The sequence below is a fragment of the Girardinichthys multiradiatus genome, chromosome 12 (assembly GCF_021462225.1).
Source record: "Girardinichthys multiradiatus isolate DD_20200921_A chromosome 12, DD_fGirMul_XY1, whole genome shotgun sequence".
Lineage (NCBI taxonomy): Eukaryota > Metazoa > Chordata > Actinopteri > Cyprinodontiformes > Goodeidae > Girardinichthys > Girardinichthys multiradiatus.
The window spans coordinates 41,439,060-41,462,188 of NC_061805.1; the positions used below are offsets into that span (position 1 = coordinate 41,439,060).

Here is a 23,129-nt window from a genome sequence, read left to right on the forward strand (position 1 = left end):
GTCTTTTTTACATGTTAAACCATCCCAAAGAGGTTTAACTTGTCTGCATTGCCCTTTAAACCAGCAGCTCAGCTCCCAGGATTAAAACAAGGAGAAACTGACAGCAGGACATATGTATGTGTATATGGTTTTTAAAGCCCGTCTTCTCATGTGGCATTAGAGTCCCAGAGTATCACAAAAAATTGAGATCTGGGTGGCTTGGTGTTTGCGTTGGGCGCACCAGTTTAACAGCCTGCTGCTCAGTACGGCACAGTGTGTTGGACAAAAGCTAGTTGTAACTGTTTTACACAAAGGGCTGCAGCTGTCTTCAGATTTTTTTGAACATTATTCACCGCCCTTCTTTGCTCTGTTGTCCCACTGAACACTTCATTGAGAAGCATGCATCCCTGCAGTAGTCTGTTGTCTCTGGTGTTTGGAGCACTGTATGTATATTCTCAAACCCAGTTCATTTTTGTAACAGTAAGCATCTGTGTTTATTAATTAGCTTGATTGCCTTTGACAATTTCAGCATAAGTTGAACTTTGTCGCCTGTGAAAAACAATGGTCTCCACCATTTATTAAAAATCAGGCTTGGAGAAGGCTTAGGTTATTTAGGCAAAACAGTAAAAACCTGAAGTTTCATTTGGAATCAGTGTTAAATACAGTATCACCTTGCCCTCAAGGTGCTTAAAGCCTCTGCACGTGAGCAGCTCAGGTGTGGCTTTACACAGTAATATTCCTCATGGCTCGTCATCTGGAAAGCCTTGATATTTTATTTTGTATATTGCATTGTTTGAGTATGAAGATTACATGGCAATGGGTTGGCTGCAGACAAACTGGCGTGTTGGAAGAAAGGGATTGGTTCTAGAGACGTCTGATTTATGAGCTGAATGTTTAAGACTACTCCTGATGTGTAGATCCATGATAAAGCAGAACACAGAAATAAATGGATATATTAATGCACGATCCAGCAGAAGGGTAGTTAGAGATTGAATTCATTTCTTTAGCTCAAAATTACAACAAATGTAATCTCAAAACACTTTACAAGACAAACAGGTACAGTTCATATCCAGGTATAGAAGTCGGTTACTGGTATTGAGATATACTGAGATTCTAAAACGTTCTGGTTTCAGAATTGCTCAAATTTTCCATCACTCCATTCTTACAGCTTAAAATCCTTTGGATGATATTTTAACAGAAAGTGTTTTAGTGACCAGATATCTAATTTAATGTTTGGAGCGTAGAGTAGCACAACACTGCTCATCCCTCCCCACCCGTTGCTGCACCCTGCCTGTCAGAAGCCTCCTACACTTGTCCCTTTCTTAGCAGAAAGATAAATATGGCTGTTTGGAAATGTTCAATGAGCACTTGAAAACTTATACATTCAGTACGTGTTTATTCTACATTTTTGCTTAAGTCTAGATATTAAAATAACAATAAATAGATGTTGTTGATAACATAATTAGAACTGTAGTAGTCAATATGGTATGTTATTCAGGCAGCAGTAGGAGTAAATTTTTGTTTTTCCCTTTGAAATAAAAGCATACATACATTCTTCTTTTAAAGCTTAATATAAATACTGTGAACCCCTGAAAGAACGTGATTTTTCTCAAAGTTATCATACCTTGAGACCGGTCCATGCCTGTATAGATCCGATACAATGCAATCATATAATCACATATTACCGTAATTATGGTAATATGTCACTATCACAGATAGTTGATTGCATTGAGTTGTTAACATTGCGGTATCTCAAGTAAAAAAGTACCTTTGAACAGGTAGAAACTCTAAAAACTCAGTATTAGCAGCTGTCTGCCATGCAGACACATTTTTGTGTTTTACATCTCAGTTCTGACCTGTCTGTGAATGCCCTTTTCATCATGCCATTAAGAGCCTTCCAAAGTGAAAGAAATGAGTCTCATTGTTTCAGTGTTCAGTAAATCCAGTGCAGTATGTCAACATATTGTGCTGAAGTTCATGACCTCAACTTTTGGGTTTTGGTTATCTTCATGGGACTAACCTGCTTGTAAGAGTTATAGGCAGTGAAGGACAGAAGCTCAGGACTTAAAGGGCGATGCTAGCTGCTCTGCTTCGTTTGAGCTGCTGTGAGTGAATGTAGATCACCTCAAGAGAGGAAAAAAAAAATTCAGTCAATCTGCTCATGCATGAAGCATAAAGGTAATTCATTGGTGTAACATGAGGAAATAATCAGTCGCTGCAGAATTGCACAGGAATACTTGAATGCAAGAGACAGATAGCAAGTGAGGAATTTGAAAACACACTCCGCCATTGCACGATAGTAATTATTAGTAGTGCCATATGTCAGCGTATCAGCGATCGCCGTTAATCCATGTACAGTGGGTTTTCCCCAGGATGCTGGGTCTCCTCTCCCGTGCTGACTGTGTGCTCAGCTTTTTCCTCTTCGTTAAAATAAACATCAATGGATTTTCCAAACTAGGTTGTAGTGCCAGGAACAAAATCCATGCATTGACTGCTCTAGTCTGCTGGCTGGTCCAGAGTTATAGAACCAGTCACTGTGTTAATAACTGATTTAACAGTTGCACAAATTTGGTTGACCAGTCAGTTTCTGCCTGTGTAACACTCGTAGTGTAGCACACAGGTCTGTTCAAAGGCCACGGCATGTCAGGATTAGGAGGGATTACTAAGAGAGTAATACTACTGCTTATCAGGCCTGGATCTGTCACTAGCATCACTGATGGCCCTGCTTAGGTACTGAGGGATAAGACATCTCACACACATAAGGTTAAACAGCCATTGTAATGGTCACATATAAAGAGTATAAGACGGTTGGAAAAGACTAGCACACGCCTTGCACCACGCAACATGCTATACACATGCATTATTCAGTGTATGTTTGAATAATAGTGTTGTAGAGGAGACGTGCATGGAGAGATTTAGCCTACCTGCTGTTAAAGCTGACAGGGTGCAATCAGCTTCTTACTTGGGTGCTACACTTTTTGCTTGTCCACAAGTGAGAGTCTGCAAGGATCCATAAAGATTTACATGTCTTTGCTGGAGGGTCTTATATTTAAAAACTCAAACATTTGAAGGGCTGCATGGACTTTGAAGTTCTTCAGTGCAGAACATCTCAACAACAGTGCTCTAACTGACCCTACATCACTACATTTCAACTCTACAGAAACTGATATATAATGGAAATATGGAGCTCTTTTTTTTTTTTTTGAAGAAACATTTTTATCTGAAACACCTGCGTCTCCACAGTCAGAACATCTGTCTCTGTAAACATCTGCAAGTGTTTATCATCATGCTTCTTGCTGCACTTCATGAAGAGAAGACTCTAAAGATCAGTCAGTTTAAGTGTCACGTGTTTTCCACGTCCAAGCCTGAACATCACATTACAGCTGCTCAGCGGATGAAGGATCCTTGCTGTCTCCACTAGAAGAAACTTTGAAACCTCCGGTGGTCAGACCTTTGCGACCTGATATAGCAGTGATTGATCACTGCACAGGTACTACATGAAAGCATGTCCTTGACGTGTCTCAACAGTTTGATCTCTAATTCAATTAAACTATTAACACTCGAAACAGGAGGCCAGGATTAGACTGGGCGTTACAAATGGGCCGTCCAGAGGGCTAAGTCATGCCAAGATCCAAAGCTATTTGTGTCAGTGGACACGGGACCATTGCATGGCGTCAACATGCACGCTTTAGTTTTAAACATCTGCATTGGAAGAGGATTTTCTTCTGGTTTTCAACCAGAGACGTCAAGGAATACTTTCAATATTTTTTTTAATGTTTATATTTCTTGAACAATTTTCTATTTTGTCACGTTTCAACCACAAACGTCAGTGTATTTTTATGGTTTTTATGTGACAGACCAGGTATAGGTAGTGCATATTTTTTAAGTAGAATGAAAAGAGACATGCCTTAAAAAGGTTTTACCTGTATGAATCTAAGAAATGTTGCATGTATTTGTCAATGGGATCCTTTATTCTGATACCTCTAAATAAAATCCAGTGTAACTGAATGCCTTAGAGGTCAATTAGGTCCACTGCTGTGTAACTCAGTATAATTTTAGAGAAAGTAAAAATAAGATTAGGTTATAAAACAGGATCAAACACTGTGCTATCCATAAATTGATAGAGTCTGGTGCAACTACAAACCTACCAAAACATGGCCATCCACCTTAACTGACAGGTCTGGCAAGCATAACATTTATCAGAAGAAGGCAAGAGGCCCATGGTAACAGCAGAGATTATATGATCACATACAAATGTACTGCTGTCTACATTATACCTATTTGTTAGTGATGCATAACCCAAGCCCCTAAAACATGCTGGTGGCACCATTATGCTTTGGGAAGGTTTTAACAGGGGCAGGGAAGCTAGTCAAAGTTTATGAGAAGATGGATGGAAATAAATAAAGGGAAATCCTGGAAGAAAACCTGCAAATGACTTGGGACCGGGGATTCCACCAGGACAACAACAATAAAAATACAGCCAGAGCTACAATGGACTGGTTTTGATCAAATCATATTTATGTGTTAAAATTGCCCAGCCAAAGTCCAGACCTCAGTCAAATTGCGGATCTGACATTTTCCATCCAGTCTAACTGAGCTTTAGCAAAAATCTCAGTATTCTTGACTTGCAAACTGGTAGCGACATACCCCAGAACAGTTCCAGCTGTAATTGTGTTGAAAGTGACTTGGGGGTGCTAAATACAAATGCATGGCTCAATTTTAAGATTTTTATTATTTCAAAACTTTAAAAACCATCTTCCACTTTACAGTTGTGCACTGAATATGTTTGCAAGGCAATGTGTGTTGCTTTGCATTCACTCAGAATTTAATATCTAGCCTCCTTTGGAGGCCCTCAGAGTGCACATGCCAATTAAATGGCTCTGCTCTGCTGCATGAGGAAATAACCTGCTTGTCTCTGTCTAATACTGCACCTGCGGACAGAGCCCCCCTTCCAGTCTTTCCCTGTCTGTCTACACAAGATTGTCAGACTGCATATTCTGGTGTTGAAGCATATCTCTTAAAGGAGCGAAGGAAATGCTGATTTGAGATTGTCAAATATTTCTCGAGGTCTAGATATAAGCTTAATTTGCAGAAACAGTGTATGATGGGAATTGCTGTACATGTCATGCCTTTAATATAAGTGAGAAGGTAACGGGAAGGAGGATGTAGTAAAGTGCAATCACTTCCACCAGAGTTTTGCCTGCTGGAGGTGACACATAAACAGTTTGGACTGCGCAGATTTGTTGTTTATCTTCTGAATCCACTGAGAGTGGTGCCTATTTCAACATCCCAGAGGGCAAACAGAGGGGAGAAACCCTAACCTTTTTCATTTCAAAGAGATGCATGGCTGACTTTAATGTTTTTCTTCCCCAGTGCAAATTGTTTTTAACTTTTTTCTCTCTGGAAAACAAAAAATGCATTAAGATATTGAGATGCTTTTCTGTCGACCCCAACTCTTAACAGCCGCCGTATTGGTCCAGTGCATGGAAACAAGGGCATCTTTCTGCTCTGCTATTCTGGTCTGTTTGTTTGCTTAAGTGCCGCTAAGCGATTAAATGTCTCCAGCAGGTCATGGAGTCAGTTTGCATTTGTGTGGTGCATTGTCGGTTGTATCATCACCTAGTATATGACATCTCCTTTCTAAGCGCAGCCACCTTCTGAAGTTACTTATATGAACTTTAAGCAGTAAGTTTATATTAGGGTAATGAATGAAGTAAACTAGGAGAAGGATGAGAAGGCTTCCATTATGTTTGAAGGGCAACGACTTTAACTTGCCTCCAATCCAATTTGAAGTGGGGGGACCTCTGGAGGAGCAACGGCTGTTCAGACTTCAGAGATCAACATTTTCTTTTCAAGTCATGTTTGTCAAGCTCATTAGGAGATAAAAATCTGCAGATTTTGTTGGTGGACTCGGAGTCTTTTTTTTGTTTTTCTAGGATTTTTTCAGCACTAGAGGCCTTTATTTTTGACAGTAGGCAGACAGGAAGGAGGGGCAAAGAAACGGAGAGACATTCGGCAAAGGTCGCCGGGTCCGGGACTCGAACCTGCGACGGCCGCTTCGAGGACTATAGCCTCTGTATGTGGTCGCGCACGTAACCAGTGCCGTGCACCCATTTGAGTCATTTGTGCATTTAGATGAGGCTGCTGTTTGTTCAGCAAGTGCTCCGTTGTCTTAATGTAAGTCTAAGTTCAACTTGTCATCAAACAGAAGTCTGTTAAGTCTGCTGTAGTTCCTTTTTTAAGTTTTGGTAATTAGATAACATCTGGTGTTGGGAGTCTTGACTTTCAGCGTTGTTCTTGTAGATTCCTGTTGGCCTATTGAGAATCAGACAAGACTTTATGGATAAACTGGACAAATCCCAAACAATAGGTTAATCTGTACAACCACCTAGACCCTTAAAGAGGTCTTCCTCATGGCTAACACCCACACTTAAGTCCTAAACATTCACAGGATGCCAAGTCTAGGTGTATTTTAACAGTTGCTTTGAGAAGAACTTACTGGATTGACTTAGTTTGCCTTAATCTAAGAAAAAATGATTTATGTTTTCAAAGAATACACTTACTCATCAACCTAGGCACATCTGGAATATAGTGTTTTGCTTGGATAATGTGCAGACATTAACTCCAGGGATTACATTTGTCTGTGGAGGGGGATGTGTGAGGGATGTCCCCATGTAGTGGTGATTCTGTCAGCGCCACCAAAGTTTTTCTGATGAAGGGTTAACAGGATGTACGGTCTTGTTTTTCAGACTGCGAGATGTGTGGAGGAGAGTGACGGACGGCCATGGGACTGGAGAGACGGTGCCTTCAGGCTGTCACCACTGCTGTAGCCATCTGTCTGCTAAGTAAGTATGCTAATGCAAGTATGGATTGGCTGCATTCATTATTGGTGCATTTTCATGTCTAATTCTTTCTTGATGGCATTACTTATGCATTTTACTTGGGTTAACTGAAAAAGTAATAAAAAGCAGAAAATTACCTGCATTTGTATAAACTAAACTTCTATTCACATTTACTGATGAGGATCATGTTAAAGCCCCATCCTCATCAGTCCCTGCCTGTGTTTCTTTGTTTGTCCTCAAAAATTGTCAGGAAACACTGAGACATGATGAGGGACATTACAAAATTAGCCGTAAAACTTGCACAGCACACTGATTTAATTTCATCACATGCAAAATAATACGGGATATAGAATAACAGTTGACATTAAAATATCAGTGTTCAATAATGCGGTCCCATAGGACTGCTTGGATGCTATAAATATATATATGTATATATATATATGTATATATATATATATATATATATATATATGTATATATATATATATATATATGTGTGTATATATATATATGTATATATATAAATGTTGGTTTTTTGGTTAAACACATATGTTATGTAAAGCCTTTATTTTGATTGTGTTACACAGATAATCGCACAAGTATACAATAAAAACCTACAGATTTTAGCAGAAGTTTTCTAGGGCAGAATATTATATTATTATAGAGTAACACAAGTATAATTAGTTTGTATGAGCTGGTTAATTAGTTAGTCTGTCTGCTCAGTTAGGCAATAATATACATGGCAGGTTGAATGGGAAGCTGGAGTACCCAGTGAGAGCCCACACATGGACGGGGAGAACATGCAAACTCCATGCAGAAAGACCCCTGGACGGGAATTGAACCCAGGACCTTTTTGCTGCAAGGCAACAGTTCTACCAACTGCCCCACCGTGCAGCCCTTGAATGGGTTTTCACAGTCTTTTATGTCCACTCCTGATGTAGCTCTTAGTGACTCAGATGCTAAAGCTCGAGGTCAGTACATGTGTTACATGGGAAAACGTTTGTTGCAGAAAATAATCCTAATCATCACTGTAATATTTAGCAAATAATATTGCAATTTTATGCTTTCCTAATATTTTGCAGCCCTTACCTCGGTATACTGTGATACCAGAAGGCATCCCTCGCCACTTTTGCTTAGGATCAACAAGCAGGTTGTGAAGCTTTGAGAAGCAGCCAGTGGATGTTGTTGATCAGCTGGATGCAGACGGTCTGCATGTAAAACATAGTTTATCATCACAGCTCCCACCGCTTCATGTTACAGAGAGAGTGAAGAGGAGGGGTGGCAGATCAGACATGAGTGGACAAAAGAGAATGGGGACAAAATCCAACTTCTCTGGATGCAGATTTAGATCAATCCTGGATTTATGCCCCCCCCCCCCCCCCCCCAAAAAAAAAAAAAAACCCCGCAACCTCAGGCACACTTCTGTGTGTGCAAGCTTGTGTTTGCAGAAGGGGGGATTGATCGTGCTGGTCCACAGACCATGTGTATACCCCAGGGGGTGCTGAGAGGTTGGCTGGACCAAACACAGAGGGTCCTGCTGCATCAGAGCTTCACCCCTCCTCCTCTTTCTCTTCCTCTGAGATTAAAGTAATCACCAGGCCAGATGAGTAGTGGAGCAAACACAGGCACCCAGTTGAGCACACACCCATGTTAGCACATGACAGCGAGGGAGATATAGGAGGTAGAGGGACGGCTTCTTGCTTCAGGTGTCATTAATGGGATTGCAGCTACACGATCTTTTTACCGAATGCTCACATGATTGTTGTGAAAGCCCGCTGACGGCCTTGCTTTTAACAGTCTGGGAAAGTGGAACTCAGTGGCTGATCTGAGACCAGTTTTTTTCCAGGATCAGTTATGGCATTACTTTTTATAATCTTTGTGCTGACCTCTATTGCCTTTTATGGCAATAATAAATAATAATAATAATACTCTAATGGTCTGGTATGGGATTCTCATGATAGGAAACCTTTAGTGAAAACAACACAGTTTTAATTCAAAATTTCTAAAACAAAAATGTGTTACACAATATAATTGCTTTTATTCAAAGCATGCTGTTACAGATTTCTGGTCTTCTTTGAGGTCGGATCTGATGATTTTGAATTTGACAGATAAAATGGAAAAGAAAATGGGCTGCAGGTTGGCTGAAAAAAGTAGTAGTTTTGATATTTATGGGGGATCATCATCATTATTGAAGCACATGTGCTTAACTTTTAACAATTTATTAATAAGCTCAGCAATTAAAGGGACAATTGGCTGTTTCAGGACTCTGGCCCATTGATTGGTGCATCTCTAATAACGATGTTATTAATTACATTCTTCCTGTTATTCTTTGGATTTCAATTCATGAACACCCCCTAAATTTAATCAAGTTCTTATTGTGGAGAATATTACACTTTGTACCGTTCTGCTTTTTATAGAGTAACACATGTATAACAAGTGGATATTAGCTGATTAATTGGTCAGGCTGTCTGCTCTGGTAGCCACCCTGCAGTCATCTGTATAACAGACATGAAACACCTTGTCTACTGTAACTGTAACAGGCTTACCTTAATAGGAGAAAAATGAATTTTTATACATTTTGAGATATATTGTGCAGCCCGATTCCACACCATGACTGTGTTTTGCACAACCAGACTAAAGTATAGGAGCATTTTCTCAGCCAGCTGACCCATAGGTTGGAACGTTTACATGTTTTTTAAACCTTTTTCACTTTTTGGAACCTTATTCCGGGCCCTATAAATGGCCCATACTTTGTGGTCAAGTTTTCTATGTAAAATGTATCCATTCGTCCTTATCGGTTTTCACTGAAATAAAATTTGCCCCCAAAAAATATTTCAGAGCATCTGATCCTGCTGTTTTCGAGGCCGGAAGCTTCCTTGAAAGGAGCATCTATAATTTGCTCGTTCCCTGATCATTGCCCCTTGTGTTGTCTATACAGATCCACCCAGGACTTTGCACTGATGATATACTATTGTCTTTCCAGGTGTGTCTCAGGGTTTGGCATCGCTGGTCCATGCCAGAGAGGGAGGCTCTGCAGAGCTGGACTGTAGTCTGACTCCATCATCCAAAGAAGCCACCACCCCGAACCTCTTTCCATTACATGTTGTGGAGTGGGTGCGCCTTGGCTACAATGTACCTGTTCTCATTAAATTCGGAGTGTATGCTCCTCGTGTTCATCCTAATTATAAAGGTAGGAAATGCAGCTAAAATTTATTTGAGATGTACAACACTCTGGCTCTCATAGCACAACATACTAAACTTTTTTTTTCATCTTGTGAGAACAAAGGAAGCCACAAGGATGTTACTCTGGTATTAATAAAGTGTAGGGAGGAGAAGTGGGTTTGAAACCCTACGCCAAATAGATGATCTACCCAAAGCACTGTCCCTGTAATTACAGGTGTTGTTCAGTCTGTGTTTTCAGCATGCACTTGTATAGCACCAAAGAGGGGAAGGGCGAGAATGAGCGACAGTTAAGGAGGGGGTGGGGTGTAGATGCGAAAGGAGGAAGGGGATACCAGGAACGCTGCTCACTGGGGGATTAGAAGTGTAGGTGGGGGCTTGCTTTTGAGCTGACAGTGTTATATTAGTATGCTGAAGGGTGACCCAGTAAGAGGAGATTGTTGTGCTGGAAGGAGGATGGATGAGGCATTGGGAATAATGGGAGTTTTCTTGTTGGAGCCCTATAATCCTCTCATTGTCTACCAGAACACAAAAGACAAAGAGGGGTATCACAGCCTCCCGTTGTGCTTCCAAAGCCGACAAGAGTTCTGGGGCACCCTAAATCCTGTACTGTCCTCACTAAAAAGTAGAAAGTGCCCTTCTGAACAGCCCAAGTCATTTGTTGCATAGGTGTTCAGAAAACACAAATATTAGAAGCATTTATTTAGAAACATTTGTGATAACTGAGGAACCTCACCGATGCCTCTAACCAGCTTCCTCCCATCAGACCACTGAACTGTATTTATTTAACCATTATTTATACTGTTGAATATAAATTTTCAGCAGTCTTAGTCGTTATCTCATACATGTTCACCCATAATAAAGTAAATAACACAGGAGAGGTGAATCTTAGAGTAAAAAAGTAGGGTTTGCTGTTGTTTTGCCATATTCACCCTTTGTGTGTTTTTGTCTGGTTTTGGTTTTGCTTCTGTCTGGCTCCAAACCTCATATCTCCCCTCCCACTGGGGGCAGATGGCAGCATGTGAAGCGTGTCAGTGCTGAGTCTAATGTATTCTGCCCTCAAATTAAAATGTTTTGGGATTTTAGATTTGACCCAGTCAGGTCGCCAAGCATCTTTGTGTTATCCTGTCCGAGAATAGAAAAGCAGGGAGGACGAAGCTAAAGATCAACCCTTAAAGGATCAGGTAAAGGGAGTTATGATACCTCAGACAGCTGTGCTACTGTTTACCTCTTAGGTAGTGGCAGCTACTAATAACACTAAATACAGTGCGTTGCAGAACTGATCATACCGCTTTTGCATTTTGTCAAACCACAAATGTTAATGCATAACTGTGACATGAAATGAAAATGCAACATGGCAGAACCACCGTTTGCTGTGATTACAGCTGCAAGTCTTGTAGAGTATCTTTTGTCAGCTTTATACATCTAAAGACTGACATTTTTTGCTCATTCTTCTTGGCCAAATAGGACGACCACCATGACATTCAATGGATAGTGTCTGCTAACATCAAATTTTCAGGTCTTGGCACAGATTTTGAATTGGATTTAGGTCTGGAATGACACAGCCATTCAAACAGTTGAACATGTTTTGATCTAAACCATTTGACTGTAGCTCTTGTTGTTGTATGTTTAGGGTCATTGTTCTGCTGGAAGGCTTTTGGTCTGCTTATTTGGTCCGGACCAAAAAACAGACTTTATTTTAATCGTTTGGTGCAGTCTGCTTTCACATTGTACTTTTTGTAAGTGAGCTATTGCTTGTAAACAAAGCCTTGCGGGTGATGATCATTGCTCCCACTGGGCAGAAATGACAGGGGCGGGACAGACCACAGACCTGGAAATTGAGGAAAACAACTGTTGCGTACAGCACTTCTGTTCTGCATATTTGTGCCGTTATTACAGCTGCAATATTATTGTGGACATGAAGAGCAGCTCATTCAACACAAATTTTGAGACATCTTTTTAAATAATTTTGGAACGGCGTTGGAGAATACGTGCTGCAAGCCGAAGGAGACGATGTGCTATGTGTCCCATGACCCACAACATGCCAGTAGCGGCGTTGCTAAGCAACATAAAGCTGATCAGGTATGATTTCAGTACAACATACACCTTTACTACCGGCTACGGTGGCTTGTTAAGTCCAAAGAGACGTATGTTTTCTGTAGTTTGGTCGGATCAGGGCTGGTTTGTATTCACACCATAAGCGAACTGCACCAGAATTAGTTTGGAAGCGGACTGAGACCACCTTAAAAAGCAGGTCTCAGGTCCGGTTGTTTGGTCCGGATCAGGGTTCGCTTGTGTGTATTCACACCTGCACAAATGGTCTGGACCAAGGAGGGAAACAAACTCTGGTCCATTTAAAGCAAACCAAAAGTGGCAGGTGTGAATACACCCTAAGTTGATCAGTTCAACATCTTCTATATGTTTGTTATACTTACAACAGACTCTCACACCTGAGCTGTGAATCTCTGCAGTTCCTCCAAAGCTACTGTGGGCCTCCTGGGTGCTTCTCTAAATAATGCTGTTTCCAGCTGGCCTCTTGGATGATAATTTCTTAGTATATTCACAGTTATCTCAGACTTTGCATGCTTGAATGATAGACTGAGTGCTGCTTCATAAGATGTTCTAAGCTTGCGGTATTGTTTCATAACCCGACCCAGCTTTGGATTTATCCACAGCTTTCTCCATGTCCTATCTGATGTGCTGCTTGGTTTTCAAGATGGTCTTTGTTCTCTAATGTTCTCTACCAAATCTCTGGGGCCATCACAGAACACCTGGATTTATACTGAGAATAAATGACATGCAGGTGGATTTTTGAGGTCAGTTAGCTTTACTGGATTTTAGAAAGAGAAAAAGGGGTTAAATGCAAATGATCAGAACACTTTTCAGATTTTTATTTGTTAAAAATATTTAAAATAATGTATTTTTTCCTTTGACTTCACAGTTGCGTTCCTATCATCTAAAATCTTAGTAAAATACATTCCTGTTTTGGCTGTTATCTAAAACAATTGAAAAGTTCAAGGGGCATTCATACTTTTGCTAGGCCCTGTATGGTAGGAAACAAGGATGTTAAAAACTAAAAAAAGCATTTACTGTTAAAGTAAAAAATGCTCCTAGTTTTTCTGTTGTTCTCATTGCAAATAATTTTAGATGCTGTGTGTCCTCAGCCTGCTGCTATGTCCCAAGGTCATTAAAGCTATTAGCAATTTTTATCAGCAGAGATGAAAAGAATCACAGCGAGCGGCATCTTCAGTGCTTGCTTCAAACCATTAAAGCAGCTGTTTTTGATATAATATCAGGTGCGCTTGAGATTGTACTGTGTGTTTCCAAGGAGCGTCCCCACTTCAACCATAGAAACCATTAAACACAAGCCTGTCCATGTCTCAGAGAATGTTTCATGTTTCATCAGTGGTATGAACACCTCGTTGCCTGTTTTTCACTCTCAGCATGCCCTGAGAGTGAGCTAAACATTACTCAGCTCACAGCGAAGAGGAAACAGCCAGACAAAACTGTGACTGACACTCTTTTATAGCAGGCTTTACTAGTATCTGTCCAGACAATGTGTTTTAGTCAGGCAGTGTCTGGATAGTTTACTGTGGCATGGCTGGATCAGATGTCTCCTGTGTTGTGAAGAAAACCTGCAGAAATTGTGAGCGGGAGGGGAGGTGGTCTTTGGCCTGAGGTTATAACGACAATGGGCAAACCCCCGGATCTCAGCAGGCTTCCCTAACACACTCACTGTGACTTGTGAATACCCATGAAAGTCAGGGTCTGTGTTTTTCTACACACATGCACGACGTGTTCACACAAATGCTGAATTTATACCACCTACCTTGTAGTAAAGTTCTCTGCAAATAATCATTAAACACCCAGGCTTATGTAAATATGGGTGTGCTATATCTTCAAAAGCCAAAACAAATAGTCCAGTTGAAACATAAACCCGAATATCTGTTTTTCAGGACCAGGGTCATTGTGCACCTGACAATGACACATGAAGCGTAGATGACTCAAACATAAGATCTTTATATCCATAATCTTGGAGCTGCAGGCTGATTCAGAGACCCAAGTGCTTCATGCTTCATATCCTACAGGGGTCCTGCAGAGCCTTGAAAAGTGTGGAGTTTCACAGTCTGTAGTCTTTGTCTATATTTAAAAGTTTTACCACAGTAGAAATATCCTAAATTCATAAAATCAGATTCAAAAGGAATGAAACCCTCGGATCGTGAAAAAGAAGAATATTTATCTAACATTCAAAATTTGAAATCTATGATCAAGTTTCTGTTTGATTTTGCTTTTTTAGGATTTTTCTATTGTCTGTCCAACTGAACTACTGAAACAATGTCCAGACAGTTGAAAATTATGAATATATGGTTATCTCTCCCTGATGCTCAAACAAATCTCATGCTCCACTCCGGAAAGAAGTCCAAATACCTCTTCAAGTGTACTGAACTCTGAAGTTCTTTTGGAAAGCTTTGAAAATTAAAGCTAGTACTTTGTGGTCATGCCTAAACAGCTTATGCCTGCATTAAGTTGAGTTACTGTAGCAAGTTTTAGCTCATGAGCTTTGTGAAGCTCCGTCCAGCTCTGTCAACCCACCGCACTAACAGAGCTGGACACAGTGAGAGGGGCAGAGTTAACTGTAATCTATCTCATGACAAAGAGCTATTCATAAGAGGGTTAAACTGATTAGTGGGCTGCAGGATTGAAGAGAGAAATTTGGGGGAGCGGGAGGGGGTGAGCTGTCAGAGGCAGGGGCCGGTGCCAGACTTATGATTGTATTCAAATCAAAACACATCCCATAATGCACCTCTGCCCCGCTCCCTTACTCACATGCGAATGAACAAAGAAAAGCAAAGTTGATGCTTCTCCAAACAAGAAAAAAAAAACTGTCTTCCTCTGCTGTCAGCATATCATGATATCTGCAGTGCTACACTATTTTCCACTTAATTTTTACCATTAAACTGAGCAAATGTTCTGTAATCACAAATCATTCAAAATTATAGGTGTTTCACCTCCGGATCCTCTGAAAAATACTTGAGAAGGAGCAGATAACATCAGGGAGGCCATCCATTAGCCAGCAGCCCTGCTCTGTAAGCTGAGTCTCTGCTAGCCCACCACCCACTGGGTGAGAACCAAACTCGCTAATATGAAGTCGGGTTGAAACAGCACCGGTGGGATTAGCGTTTCTATTTTCTACCCTTGGGTGCACTGCAACTCAACCTGTTGAAAACAGGTACTCGTTTTTAACAGAGTGGATTTGTCATGTGATTGCAACTGTAGGGAAAATATCCAGGAGGAGGAGGGTAGACACGAGATGTTCTCCATAGAGCTTAATGCCGTTGGGGGGGGGGGGGGGTAATAAATGCGTCTGCTGGAGCTCAGAGGTCAAGAAGGTCAACTTCTCATTGGTTTCAGTGGATTATCGATGCACATAATTTGAGTAACCTCTCCATAACCTCTTGTTCAGTTCTTTTACGATTCAAACACATGAAGTATTGTTTGTTTGTCATTGGTTTTCCATTTTTTAACAATTGTGTTCAATTGTTGCAGCATGTTTGTCTGCTATGTACTAAAGATAAAATAGGAAAATACCTTATTTTATACCATCTAACAGAGCAGAACACCTGCCAAGTGCCATCTGAGGTTTTAATTCCAGGATGCAACATTCAAATTTGGATAAAGCACCATTTGTCACACAGCCTGGTTGTTTTCTCTGCCTGCAGGGTGAAAGGAAACGTCTTCTTTCTCTGCCGTTCATTATTCCTTTCACTCTCCCACCCTCTGTCTCTTCGCTTCTGGATTTTCATCCAAAGCAATGTTTTCCACCGCCTGTAATTTTTCAAATCTTTGACAGTAGAAAGCCAACCACCACCCACCCCTGTACAACCGACCCGCCTCTACCCATATTTGGCCGTGTCGTGTTTCTACAGCAACTGAATTTAAACCTAAACCTACAGCCCGGGCTTTTCTCGGTCTCATCACTATGGTAACCTAGGAGCACGAGGAATGACGGGTTGGGGTGGGGGGTTGTCTCTTTGTAGTGACGGACAGGGGGGAGGAGAAAGGCTAAGACAGGGTCTGACAGTGAAACCAGAACTCCCCTGTGCAGACCCATGGGGCAGGGCACTCTGGTTTTTGAAAATCAACATGTATACACTCCCACGTGCTTCTGGGCGCTGTGGCAAGATTTCCACAGGCTTCATGTTAGGGTGCAATTAGCCACAATGATCCCACAATATGCAGCTCCAGTCTTGCATACAGAAGTGGGTGATAAATTCCACATCTGATGAGAAAAGGTTTCAGAGGAAATGTGCAGCTGTGGGAGGATCCCTCATGGAGTGATTAGAGGAAAACATCTAAAGTTATCCCTATGCTGTTATCATCTCCTTGCACATTTCCCCCCTCTCCCAACGCTGCCCAGCTGTTTGAAAGATGCTGACCTGAAACCAAAGGCATTCATTTTACGGTCCCTCTAAAGTGAGCGCCGCCCATCAAATGTTTGTCCGTCTTTCAGAAGGTCAGTCAATCATTAAACCTAACTATTAAGCGCAGCAACTACCCTGACAGGAATGCAGGGTTAATTGTTACCTATTGTTGTCTGTCTTCACTCTGTGTGTGTGTTTCAACCCATTTTAAGGCCCATACACACAGTTAAATAGATTTCAGAGCTTTCAGGCTTTAATCAGTGGTCTTGCCGTCTCGGAGGAAAACCGTGTGGAATAGCAAGATTCTAAATAGCGCTACTGTTGCTTCAAGGTTGAAGAACAAAGAAGAATTTTCTTGTGCTGAATCATATCGTAAATATCTGTGCAAGATGACAAAATGTCTGCCCTTACCTTTAAGATTTACTAAAGCAAACCTATTTTATGTACAATGCTGTGCAAAAGTATTGATACTTGATCATTTCCACGTTGTCCTGTTACAGCCACAAACGTCAGAGTATTTCATTGATGTTCTGTGTGATCGACCTACACAAAGTAATGCATACTTGTAAAGAGGAACAAATAATTTGTACTCAGCCGTCTTTACTCTCATATCCCTGAATAACGTTCAGTGAAGCTGGTTACCTTCAGAAGTGACCTTATTAGTATATACTGTCCACCTGTGTGTTATCTAAACTCAGTATAAATCCAGCTGCCCTCTGAAGACCTCAAAGGTTTGTTAGAGAACATAAGTGAACAATAAGCATCATGAAAACCAAGGACCACAGCAGACAGGTAAGGGATGAAGATGTGGAGAAATTTAAAGCAGGCTTAGGTTTTAATGCAATATCCCAAGCTTAGAATATCTCACAGAGTATGGAACAGCTGCAAACCTACCAAGATAAGGCCTTGCACCTAAGCTGACAACAAGCTAGGAGACAGTTAATCAGAGAAGTAGCCAAGAGGTCCATGGCAACTCTGGAGGAGCTGCAGAGATGCACAGGTCAGATGGGAGAATCTTTCAGCAGGACAACTAATTGTCATGCACTACACGCATCTGGTGGTTATGGTGAGTGGCAAGAGAAAAAACATCGTTGAAAGAAAGCATTAGCAAGTAATGCTTCCAGTTTGCGACATGCCATGCAGGGGACAGAGCAAACAGTAGGTGCTCTGGTTAGATGAGAACTTTTTGGCTTCTTTGTGTGGTAGAAAACTGGCAAAGTACATTAGTGTGAAGACATCATCACTATGGTGAAACATTGTGGTTTGCAGCATCATGGTTTTGGGATGCTATTCTTTTGCAGTAACTGGGAAGCGCTTCAAAATTGACTGGAAATTAGGTGGGGCCAGAAACAGTGGAATCCAGGAAGACAATATTTTAAAGGCTACTAAAGTCTAGAGACTGGAGTCCTGAAAATTACTCCATCCAGTCTCCATCCAGCGTGAGCTATTTTGCAAGAAATAATTAGCAAAAACTTCAGTCTCTAGATGTACAAAAGAAGTTGATAGAGACATGCAGCAACAAACTTAAAGCTGTAATGATTCTGCAAAGTATTGACTAAGACAGCCTGAAGATAAATTCACACCACCTTTTTCTCATTTTTTTTAAAATAAAACATTGAAAGCCATGTATTGTTTTCCTTCCACTTCTCAATTATATGCAAATTTGTTTTGATCTGTCTCGCAAAATCCTATCAAATACATTAAAGTTTGTGGTTTTCATATGACAAAATACGAAAAAGTTTAAGGGTCTATGTACCTTCGCACCACACTGTATTTAGTTATTTTTGCTTAAATGCAATTTTTAAACACTTTGCAAACTATATTGAAGCACAGTCGGCCTAACCTGCAAACTGCAAGAAGAAAAACGGGATGGTGGGAAGTCCTTCACATTTCTGTTTACTTTCAAACTGCTCTGGCATAGTCTGGTATGAGCATCGTGTGTGTTTTCCCCCCTGCCCGCATCCTCCAGTCATTTAAAGCCCTCAGATTGGGGGGGGGGTGTTCATTGAGAGACTGAATAAAAGGGGGGGGGAGGTGTACCCTGAAAGCCAGGCTGCAGTCACCAGGCAACTAGCCTATCAAGTTTCAAAGCTTGTCAAGGAGTTGTAAGAAGTACAGAGGGGAGCGGAGGAAGTGGGGCATTGGGTGTGTGTGGATCCATCTGTGTTTGAGCGTGCGCGGTGTGCATCTGCCATGCTTCTTGTTGTTTATTTCTGTCCTTTGCCCCCAATGAACAAAACAAGTGACTCATTTCTTCCATGCATTGTCTTAGATTTACATTTTGAGCCGAGCATTCTGAATCAAAGATAAAAATGAGTCATATATTTTTTTTCTTGAAGTTATTTAATGAAACAGTTTTCAAAAATTTCTGGCTTGCTAACTGTAGCTCTCAGTTAAGCCGCCCAAACCCTAAATGACAGGACACCGTCTTCATCTGTCATCTTACATTTCATTCTAACCATCACTTTAGTGATTCATATATTTGCACTCCACCTCAGGGCCACTGACTTCTCATCATCTGAGCTGGAGTCAGGAGACCAACATATTAAAGCTCAATAATTTTCACTGCGATGCACGATGTCTACATAAATTCAAGGAACATCACTAGAAAGCACCAGATTTATTCTAAACCAATGAGTCAATGTTGGAGAGCAATGTAAGAGATGTTGCCAACATCTTTTTTTTTTTTTTATCTTGAACTAGTTATTATTTTTAGTGCCCTTTGGTGAAGAGGTCGGTATAACCCTGCACAAGATATTTTGAAGTTCATTCTGGAGATGGATTGTTTGCATGCTCACAAAACCAGGTTGCCTTATCTTTTGGGATGAGGGAGTGAAGCGTAGTTCATTGTTACATGAGAAGCTTTGGTTTCTGGTAAAACCTTTAGTTTTCAGACACCATTTTAGAAAATGACCCACAGCATAGTGGTGTTCTGCAAATTGACCATATTAAACTCAGCTCATTTCTGGGTCAAAGACAGAAGTCCTTACCTTGTATTCACATCCCTGGAATTTGTTTCACCTTTTTTCATCTTGCAACTACAAACCTATTTCACAAGCCTAAATATGAATAATTTTGGTAAAGCTATATAAGGGACACAGCAAACATGTGGAAGGAAATGTCCTCTGGTCAAATCAGCCCAAAATGCTATGTGTGGCGAAAAACTAACAATGCACACACCCTGAGCTCACAGTGCCCAGTGTGAAACTTGGTGGTAGCAGCATCATGCTTTGGGAATGCTTTTCTTCAGCAACGGCAGGAAAGCTGGTCAGAGTGGGTGGGAAGATGGATGGAGCTAAATACAGGGAGATCCTGGAAGAAAACCTGTTTGAGGCTGCTAAAGGCTTGAGGAAGGAAAAGTTCACCTGCTAGTGGGACAGCAACCCCAAACAGCCAGAGCTACAATAGATCAGTTTGGGTCAAAGCATAATGAATGTGTTAGAATGGTCCACTCATTGTCCAGATGCTCTCCATCGAGTCTGATTGATCATGAGCTTGCCAAGAAAAATGAGGAAGATTTCAGTCTCTAGATGTGCAAAGCTGGTAGAGATATACACCAAAGGACTGGCAGCTTTATTTAAGGGCAAAGTGTTTGACTTGGAGAGTGAGGGCTGAATGCAAATGCACACCGCACTTTTCAGATCATTGTTTGTGAAAAGCCTTCCAGAAATCATTACCTTTCACTTTTTTTTTTTTTTTTTTTCTGACCCAAACTGCGACTTTGCATACTTTCCATGAACAAGAGAATATTTTTACAACAGTATAGTTTTAGTAGAACCAATGCTGTGGGCAAGAATTTATCTTGGTTTAGCAATTGTAGTGACTTTCAAAAAGAAATATTACATTTAAGGTTAAATTCACAGAGTTAATATGATTTGATTTTCTCATAAGTTCTTTACGATGCCTCTTGCTTCCACCACTTCTGCTGTTCATATATATTAACTGCGTGGCTTGTTATTATCTATAAACCTGAAAAATGCAGCAGATTCTCAGTCTGTGTAGATCTGTGTGTCTGCTTGCAGAAAGTCTATGACTTTGACACTGGCCTTTGTGACAATGGATGGCTGCGTCCTTTGCATGAAAAGCCCTCTTCCTGCATATGCTGACATTGCTTGTCTGCCTTTGTTTGCGTGTTAATCTTTTTTTTTCCTCTTGGCCTTTCAACCCTCACCCTTCCTCCCACAGGGCGTGTGTCTCTGACCCGGGGCGCCTCTTTGCTGGTAGAACGGCTGACCCTGGAAGATGAGGGCTGGTTCGAGTGTCGCATCCTTCTCCTAAACAGCAGAACCGACAACTTTCAAAATGGCACATGGACCTTCCTCTCCATCACAGGTGCAGCACTGCAGGGTATTGGGAACATGGGAGCTGCTTCCTTCGTTGTTCAGCGCTGCTTTAGACTTTATTTAGAACATCTACAGCATGGGGTCTGGCTATACTCTGATGGCCCTGGCAAGGGGAACTTACTGAACATTATTACAGTGTATAAAAAGACGTTGCATGGTACACACTGGATGCAAGGGAATCGCACCTTGTTTTTATCTGCCATGAATAACAGACCAATGCAGTGAGGTTTGTTGCTAAAGATTAAGGTTAAATTCCCAAACCCTTCTTAGCTTTAAGTCTCACTCACACATGCATGCGCTGGTTAAGCTGAAGTAGAGTTATGTCACTCAGAGTGTGAAGTCGAGGTTTGATATGATGATGCAGTTAATGAACCTCATCTCTTTGCTGCATCATACTCTAGATGTCGATTTCTTGTTCATAGTATTTTTATAGCATTCACATACTGAAGATCACATTATGTCCATATCTGAGACTAAATTTAATAATCCTAAAACCAGGCTTAAAAGTTACTTTTGCGTTTGTGATTGGTGACATATTATGTACAATGTATTTTATTGGAATTGTACAAGAGCAGAATAGTGCATAGTGTGAAGTGGAAGGAAAACAATGCATGGTTGTCAAGATATTTACAAATTAAACCTGAAAAGTGTGGTGTGCATTTGTATTTAGCCCCTTATACTCTGCAAGCCCTAAACGCAATCTAGTACAATCAACTATCTTCAGAAATCACCATAGTAATCAGTTGAGTCCAAATGGAGCAGCTTCGTGGTTTGTTGAAGAACATTAGTGAACAAACAGCTTGATTACAGCTCAGGGATAAAGTTGTGGAGACGTTTAAGAAGTGGCTCAAAATGAAGTTAATTATTAAATAATACCCCAAGCTTTGAATAAGAAGATGAAATTACCTGTTCATTCCATCATCTGAAAATGAAAAGAGCATGTCACAGCTGCAAACCTACCAAGAAATAATCGCACCTGAATTGACAGACTGGGCATTAATCACAGAAGCAGCGAGGAAACCCTTGGTAACCCTGGAGGAGGTAAATCTGTAGACATGCAGCTATTACAATGCATTCCACAAATCTGGCCTCCATGGATAAGAGACAACAGAAAATGTTTAATGAAAGCCTTAAGGAGTTGTGTTTGCAGGTTGCTACAAGCCATGTTGGGGGCACAACAAACATTTTGGTCTAGAACGTTTTCGTCTACATGAAAACCACTATGCGTGGCAGAAAAGTAACTACATCAACCTGAGCACTCTGTCTGCACTGTTAAACATGGCTGTGGCAGCACCATAATGTGGGGATGTGATTCTTCAGCAAGGACTAGGACACTGGTTAGATTTTCATAGGAAAATGAATGCATCTAAATACAGAGCAAAACTGAAAGAAAACAAGGTTAGAGGTTGAAAAACCTGAGGCTGGGGGTGGAGGATCACTTTACACAGGACAATGACCCTAAACATACAGCCAGAGCTGTAACGGAATGGTTTAGATCGAAGAGATTAGATTAGATTGGCCCAGTCAAAGTAAAGACCTAATTCAAATTTCAATCTGAAGCAAGACTTGAACATTGATTACAGATGTGGTCCATTCCATCTGACTTAGTTTGAGCTATTTTGCAAAGACAAATATCCAGAAACTTAAATTCTTAGATATCTAAACCTTGCAGAGAAATACCCCCAAATTCTTTCAGCTGTAACATTTCAAAAACAGTGTGTGTCTCTCATCCATTTCAATATCAGCACTACTTTGTGTTGGATTATGACATAAAATTTTAATTACAAAACACTGAAGCTTGTTGTTTGATTGTAACATGAAAAATGTGAAATAATACTTTTACAAGGCATTGTATGTGAATTGATCCCTAATTTGATCATGAAAATGACAACAAAAAAAAACTTCTTTGGGTCTTTGCTCTAGCTCCACCTGTGTTCATTAAGACGCCACCAACTTTTGTGGAGGTTCTCCTCGGAGACTCGTTGACTCTTAGCTGCGGCGCCCACGGCAACCCTCGACCAACGATTGTCTGGCATAAAGATGAGAGTCCAATTGAGAAACATGAAAAAATAAAAGTGAGTCGCAGTATTTTAAATTAATACTACATAAGAAGGTATTTTTACAAGTGCAGTAACTTAATTGTTTCTTTGAAGAAAACTGCTTTGTTGTCTAAAAGGTCCTCCACCTTTTTTCTTTATGTTTGATTATCGTGCATTTCTCTCTTACCCTGTCTTAGGTCCTGAATGGTACCCTCTCTCTGGCCACTGTCACAAGAAATGTTTCAGGAGTGTATAAATGCCACGTGTCTAACTCAGAGGGGAACCTGACCCACTATATGCAGCTGCAGGTTCAGGGTAATTAAC

The 23,129-nt window shown here is 40.8% G+C and overlaps 1 protein-coding gene across 4 annotated transcripts in view; it reads left to right on the forward strand.

Moving 5' to 3' along the window:
- Positions 1-23,129, forward strand: part of igsf9b (immunoglobulin superfamily, member 9b) — a 40,990-nt gene that overhangs the window by 4,753 nt on the left and 13,108 nt on the right. For all 4 annotated transcript variants that reach the window (XM_047381602.1, XM_047381603.1, XM_047381600.1 and 1 more), the window contains exons 2-6: positions 6,729-6,824; positions 9,805-10,011; positions 20,609-20,755; positions 22,690-22,841; positions 23,003-23,120. In XM_047381602.1, coding sequence (XP_047237558.1) covers positions 6,764-6,824; positions 9,805-10,011; positions 20,609-20,755; positions 22,690-22,841; positions 23,003-23,120 — 685 coding nt within the window. In that variant the 5' untranslated portion in view covers positions 6,729-6,763. The remainder of the gene's footprint in view (positions 1-6,728; positions 6,825-9,804; positions 10,012-20,608; positions 20,756-22,689; positions 22,842-23,002; positions 23,121-23,129) is intronic.